We start from the raw sequence: 7064 nt of genomic DNA, 5'->3' as shown, positions 1-7064 counted from the left end.
ACAGGAAGCGCGCTTACGAGCCACGTAGGACCCAACCTAAGGGTCGAGTAGAGGAAGGAAGAGAAGGAAGCGGGCCACCGAGGCACAACTTTGTGATGGAACTCAAAGATCTGATTGCGGTGCCCAGCATTGCCAACTGGTTGAGGCCACCGGTAAAATCTGACAGGGTGCTGGGACCTCGCAAGGAGTCATGGTGCGAATTCCACGAAGCATTCGGGCACCATATTAACAACTGTTTGGCGCTTGGCTATCAGTTGGATGAGCTCGTGAAGAATGGTTTCCTGAAGGATTACTTGATGGAGAAGCAGGCGGGACGATCGTCAGGCTCGCAACCGGAGGGCGGTGAGGGACAGCATCACGAGGCGCCCGTTCTCGGCAAAATCTACACCATAGCTGGTGGATTCTCGGGTGGCGGGTGTACTGCGTCACAACGTAAAATGCTACGAAAACAGCCTCAAGAACAGGCGATCAGTGTGCCATGTGACCACAACACCACCTCTTGGTGCAGAGACTGAGCATAAAAACGGACGAGCTGTGGATGCAGCGTCAGAGGGGGCGCCGAGGGCGACGTAGTTATGGATGTGGCGTTAGAGGCAGCCACCAAGGGCGACGTGACCATGGAGGATGTCGAGGCGAGGTCTGAGAGCGACGCTCCAGTAGAGGAGGAGGAAAACTGCCCGGAAACCGCCAGGGAGTCAAGCATTGTGAGAGCATTGCTCGCTAGCGAGAAGAGGCCTCGGCCAGTTGGAGATTGGCTCGAAAGGGAGATCAGCGGCAAAACTTTTAAGTTGGGAAAGACGTTAGATGGCGAGACGCAGGATCAGATCGCCAAGGTGATAGGCAGGCATCTAGACGCATTCGCGTGGTCTGCCTCGAATATGCCGGGAATTGACCCCGATTTCTTGTGTCATCGTTTAGCAATGGACCCTCAAGTCAAGCCAGTCCGATAAAGAATAAGGAAATTCAATGAAGAAAGGAGACATGCGATCAGAGATGAAACGCAGAAACTCCTCGAGGCAGGCCACATCAAGGAGATACAGTATCCGGAATGGCTCGCCAATGTTGTATTGGTGAAGAAGAGCAATGGGAAATGGCGAATGTGTGTCGATTTCACAGATCTGAACAAAGCCTGTCCAAAGGATTCCTATCCTTTGCCAAGTATAGACGCCCTGGTGGACAGTGCAGCAGGGTGTAAGTTGTTAAGTTTCTTGGACGCATTCTCAGGGTACAACCAAATTAAGCGCACCCCATGGATGAAGAAAAAACTGCCTTCATGACGGAGAAGTCGTGCTATTGCTACAAGGTGATGCCCTTTGGGCTGAAGAATGCGGGGGCCATGTACCAGAGGCTGATGGATAAAGTGCTTGCACCAATGCTTGGGAGGAACGTGCAAGCTTACGTTGATGATATGGTCGTAACATCCCTGGAATAAAACCAACATATTGCTGATTTGGAGGAGATGTTCGTTACGATAGCCAAATATAAACTGAAGTTGAACCCTGAGAAGTGCATTTTCGGTGTGGAAGCGGGAAAGTTCTTAGGTTTTCTCTTGACCGAAAGAGGAATTGAAGCAAATCCTGATAAGTGTGCGGCCATCTTGGCGATGAGGAGCCCTGCTACTGTTAAGGAGATGCAGCAGCTTACAGGTCGGATGGCCGCCCTGTCGCGATTCGTGTCTACTAGTGGAGAGAGGGGCCACCCGTATTTCCAGTGCTTGAAAAGGAATAATAGGTTTGTCTGGACGAAGGAGTGTGAAGAGGCTTTCGTGAAGCTCAAGGAGTACTTGGCGAGCCCGCCGGTTCTGTGCAAACCTCAAATGGGAGCGCCCCTTAGGTTATACTTCGCCGTAACCGAGAAGGCGTTGAGTGCGGTGCTCGTCCAGGATCAAGATCAAGTTCAGAAATCCGTTTATTTTGTTAGCAAGGTGTTGCAGGGCCCAGAAGTGAGATATCAGGCTTTGGAGAAAGCAGCGCTGGCAGTGGTGTTTTCGGCAAGGAGGTTGCGCCATTACTTCTAGAGCTTTACAGTGTTGGTGATGACCGACTTACCCATCTAGAAGGTTCTGAAGAAACTAGATGTGGCTTGGAGAATGGTAAAATGGGCGGTAGAGTTGTCAGAGTTCGACATCAAGTATGAGCCCCGGGGACCGATCAAGGGGCAAATCTTCGCTGACTTCGTGGTCGAGCTATCTTCTGAAACAGTGCAGAACGCCGGAGATGGTTTTCGTTGGGTGCTCTCGGTGGATGGGTCCTCTAACCAGTTGGGTAGTGGGGCCGGGATTATTTTGGAAGGACCCAACGGCGTGTTGATAGAGCAGTCCCTAAGGTTTGCCTTTAAAGCCAACAATAATCAAGCGGAATATGAGGCTTTGATCGCTGGTATCTTGTTGGCAAAGGAGATGGGAGCAAGGGTGCTGATGGCCAAGAGCGATTCATTGTTGATCACGGGCCAAGTAACTGGCGAGTTCCAGGCTAAGGATCCGCAGATGGCAGCTTATCTGGAGTATGTGCAGGAGTTGAGGAGGTCTTTTGTTTTGTTCGAAGTAGTGCATGTGCCAAGAGAGCAGAACGCCCGAGCTGACTTGCTAGCCAAGCTCGCCAGTTCGGGCAAGGGGGACAGGCAGAGGACTGTCATACAAGAAACCCTGAAGACACCTCGAGCGTTCGTGACGGACCACCAAGTTCTCCAAGTTTGCAAGTCAATGGAAGGGATGGCGAGGGGTCATAAGTCTTTAACTCAGGAGACCTTGAGGACACCAAGGGTTAGAGCGTATCCAGTGGGAGAGACAAAGATGACACAAGTTTGCGCTGTCCACGAGCCAGACACATGGATAACGCCATACCAGCGCTACCTGGCAGATGGCGTACTCCCAATGGACCCGACGGAAGCTAGGAAGGTAAAAAAGAACTCCAGCAAGTTCACCCTCATTGATGGCGAGTTGTACAGGTTTGGGTTCACACACCCCCTTTTAGTATGTGTGCATGGAGGGAAGTGCACGAGAATTATGGCCGAGCTCCATGAAGGGATTTGTGGGAGTCACATCGGAGGTCGAGCCTTGGCGACGAGAACTATCCGTGCAGGTTATTATTAGCCGACAATGAGGGAAGACTGCAAGAGATATGCCCAGCGTTGCAAGCAGTGTCAGCAGCACGCCGATTGGCACAAGGCACCCCCGGAAGAGCTAAAGTCAATCTACAGCCCCTGGCCTTTCCACACATGGGGAATCGATATTCTGGGACCCTTCCCGTTGGCGATTAGGCAGATGAAGTATTTGGTTGTGGCAATCGAATACTTCACGAAGTGGATTGAAGCAGAACCAGTAGCCCAGATCACCGCGCACAAGATTCAGAATTTCGTATGGAAGAATATTGTGTGTCGTTTCGGTGTGCCCAAGCGTTTGGTATCAGATAACGGGACTCAGTTCGCGAGTCACCTGTTGAAGAAGCTGTGCGAGGATATTGGAACACAACAGGTGTTCGCTTCTGTGGAGCACCCACAAACGAATGGGCAGGTGGATTCAGCTAATCGGGTTTTACTAAGAGGTTTGAAGAGGAGATTGGAGAAGGCCAAAGGATCTTGGGCTGAGGAAGTTCCCCGTATAATATGGGCATATCATACCACTGAGCAATCAGGAACCCACGAAACCCCGTTTAGTTTGGTGTACGGGTGCGATGCAATGATCCCAGTTGAAATCCAGGAAAGCTCGTCGAGATTCCAGAACTTCGTGGCGGAAGACTCGAATGCAGAAAGGAGAATGAACTTAGATTTGCTGGATGAGGTCAGGGAGGAAGCAAGGGTGAAGGCTGAAGCAATAAAGAGAAGAGTTGAGCGCAAGTACAATTCTAGGGCGAGGCCAAGGGAATTCAGAGATGGCGACCTGGTGATGAGGAAGGCCCACTTGTACGAGATGCAGAACAAATTGTCACCCAAATGGACAGGACCGTTTAGAATCACTCAAGCACTCGGGAATGGCGCCTACCATTTGGAAACGCTGGAAGGAGGGGCGATTCCTCGCACTTGGAACGCTACCCATCTCAAGTTTTATTACAGTTAAAACATAGTTAACTTGAACAGTTAAGTGAAAATAGTTTTTCAAGGTGGCGCTCTTTTTCCCTAAGGAGGGTTTTTTCATGAGGCCACCCAATAAAGAAAGTTCGAGTCTATCAAGTTTCCCAAGTTGTTTAAATAAGCATGCTCACCCCTTTTAAGTTTTCCAAATTTAGCGCAAAATTAAAGCCTCATCGCCACTTGGCGATCGGGGACAAACAAGTTAAGTTGTAAATCCTCATCGCCAGTTGGCGATCGAAGGTGAAAGATAAGTTTTAAGTCCTCATCGCTGCTTGGCAATTGGAGGCACAAGTTAAGTTGTAAACCCTCATCGCCAGTTGGCGATCGGAGGTGAAAGATAAGGTTTAAGTCCTCATCGCTGCTTGCCGATTGGAGGCACAAGTTAAGTTGTAAACCCTCATCGCCAGTTGGCGATCGGAGGTGAAATATAAGCTTTAAGTCCTCATCGCCGAGCGGCGATCAGAGGCACTAGTATAAAGATTTTAAGACCTCATCGCCACCTGGCGATCGGAGGCAAAGGTATAAAGTTTTTAAGTCCTCGTCGGCACCTAGCGATCGGAAGCACAACTATAAAGTTTTTAAATCCTTGTCACCACCCGGCAATCGGAGGTGAAAGTTAAGTTTTAAGCCCTACTCGTCAAGAACGAGTTTAGGCGAGAACAGATCAAAAGTCTTACTCGTCAAGAACGAGTTTAGGCGAGAACAGATCAAAAGTCCTACTCGTCAAGAACGAGTTTAGGCGAGAACAGATCAGAAGTCCTACTCGCCAAGAACGAGTATAGGCGAGAGTTCAGGGCAAGATGACAGGTATGTCCAGTATGAGTTAAAATCCGGGCGCCTAGTCCTTGAGCAGGGGTTAAGGGATTCCTTCGGGACGCCCCCTCCTCAAGTATGAATAGCTAGCCCCGGTACCAGAGAAAGTCCTCCTTACCCCCGAGTGAGTTCAGGCAAGATACCAGTATGAGTTAAAATCCGGGCGCCTAGTCCTTGAGCAGGGGTTAAGGGATTCCTTCGGGACGCCCCGTCCTCAAGTATGAATAGCTAGCCCCGGTACCAGAGAAAGTCCTCCTTACCCCCGAGTGAGTTCAGGCAAGATAAGATTAAAAGTCCTCAGTGCATCCAGGGAAAAGGTAGCCCCTGGGCAAGTTGAGGCACTAGAGATAAATCCTCCTCGCCCTCGAGCGAAGCTGAGGTCAGTTAATAGTTATCAAAAAAAGTCCTCCTCACCCTCGAGTGAGTTCAGGCAAGAACAGAATACAAGACCTATTTGCTAGGCCAGAACAGAATACAAGACCTCTTTGCTTAAGCAAATTGAGGCACCAGGAAAAGTCCTCCTCACCCTCGAGTGAGTTCAGGCAAGAACAGGATGCAAGACCTCTTTGCTTAAGCAAATTGAGGCAAGTTCGAAAGTCCTCAGTGCAGAACCAGGCCAACAAAGTTTTAGGCGACGACCTAGAAATACACATGTCACTTGGCAGATCAGGCAAGCGAGATTTCAGATGCTAAAAATAACTCCCGCCTACTGCTCAGTAAGTAATTTCGTGCCAAATGTTATTCCTATAGACTAACGTTTGTTTAAGATAAGTTGATTGCCAGAAAATTAAGCATCAGTTTGTGCTAAGTTAATTGGATTAAGTGAAAGCCCACCAAGTTATTCAGTGATCGCACAGCAGATAAAAGAGAAACCATGTGCATATGTTAAAGCGGTTCGAATAAAAAGGGAGTCATTACAAACAGTTTCGTTGCACATAAACAGGGGTTGAATATATAGGTCTTTCAGAATGTTTCAAAACAAAGCGGCAAATGGAAATGTTAATCTGAAGGTAAAATTTTTCCATCTACCACTTCATGGAAAATCGAGAACTGAGAAAGGTCCAAGTCAGGGTAAGCACAAGCAAACTGCTCCAAGGTCGCGCCAAACCCGGAAGTCAGAACATTTGCAGCACTGAGGTCGAGTTTTTCAATTTGTTTCTTCAGCTTTTCGTTCTACTCAAGCGCCTGGGCAAGCTTTGCTGCAGTCTCGCTCAGTTCCTTGGCTTTTTGATCCTTGGCGGTTTCGCTTTTGCCCAGCAGGTCCTCCCTCTCAATTGATTTGGCCTCGAGCTCATCCACGTAGGCCTTTTTAGCCTTAAGGATCTCCTCCAGGTCCGCTATCTTCTCCTGCTAATGCACGAGTCTGCCCTCGAGTTCGGTGACCTCTAAGAGCTTGACGTTGAGCTTTTTGTCTAGCTCAACGCTGTTTTTACGTTCGCTCCGCAACTCGTCCTTCAGAGCATTCTCTAACCGCGAAAACTCCAATCCCCGCATCGTAAGATCAAGCTTAAGTTGTTGGACTTGGTCCTTCACAGCACCGGTTTCGGATTCATACTGGTTCAAGGAGTCCCTTAAAGCCTCACCCATCATCTGGTAAAGGCGCCTCTCTACGCACTCAGTAGTCATAGCGTTAAGATGAACAGCGTGGGCTTTCAAGACCTCCTCGACAAGGGCTGGAAGAGCAGGGATTAGGAGAGGGGTTGAGGGTTGGTTCTCACCACCACCCTCACAAGTGGGAACGACCAGGGAAGCGTCAGGGCGTGGCGACGATACGTTTGGCTCCACTACAGGTTGGGGAGACCACTGAATATCCACAGCCTGCTCCAAAACGCCTCCAGCAGCTGAAGTATTCGATGGTAGAGCGTCCCCAGCACTCTCAAAAGGTGTGGAGGCGCTGGGGGGATTCTCTGCGTAATCTGGGCCTGTACTCTCAATTGCGGGCAGCTCAGCGACGGTTGCCCTGTTCCTTTTACAGATGAGTCCATCTTCAGTACTCTCGTCATCCTCCTCATCCGACACCATTGTGGGATTCTTCCTCTTGGCCCTCTTTGGTGGCAGTTTCTTTCTCGCAGGGGCAGGAGGGGCTACGAGGGAAGATGAGCCCACAGGAGGAAGCTCGCCTCGAGCAACGGCGGCTTCCGCTACAGAATTCGGGACGGTTTGAGAACCCGCGGCGAGTTTGT

General features: G+C 49.8%; 1 protein-coding gene across 1 annotated transcript; it reads left to right on the top strand.

The window, feature by feature from the left end:
- Positions 1-2089: 2089 nt before the first annotated feature.
- Positions 2090-6017, top strand: LOC137839353 (uncharacterized). The gene is made up of 2 exons (XM_068648473.1): positions 2090-2523; positions 5840-6017. Exons 1-2 carry the CDS (start codon positions 2090-2092, stop codon positions 6015-6017), a joined length of 612 nt encoding a protein of 203 aa, XP_068504574.1.
- The last annotated feature ends 1047 nt before the right edge of the window (positions 6018-7064 follow it).

Source organism: Phaseolus vulgaris, chromosome 3 (assembly GCF_000499845.2).
Source record: "Phaseolus vulgaris cultivar G19833 chromosome 3, P. vulgaris v2.0, whole genome shotgun sequence".
Classification (NCBI taxonomy): Eukaryota; Viridiplantae; Streptophyta; class Magnoliopsida; order Fabales; family Fabaceae; genus Phaseolus; species Phaseolus vulgaris.
Note: the sequence above shows the minus strand (reverse complement) of the source record. Positions and strands in the feature narration are given on the sequence as shown.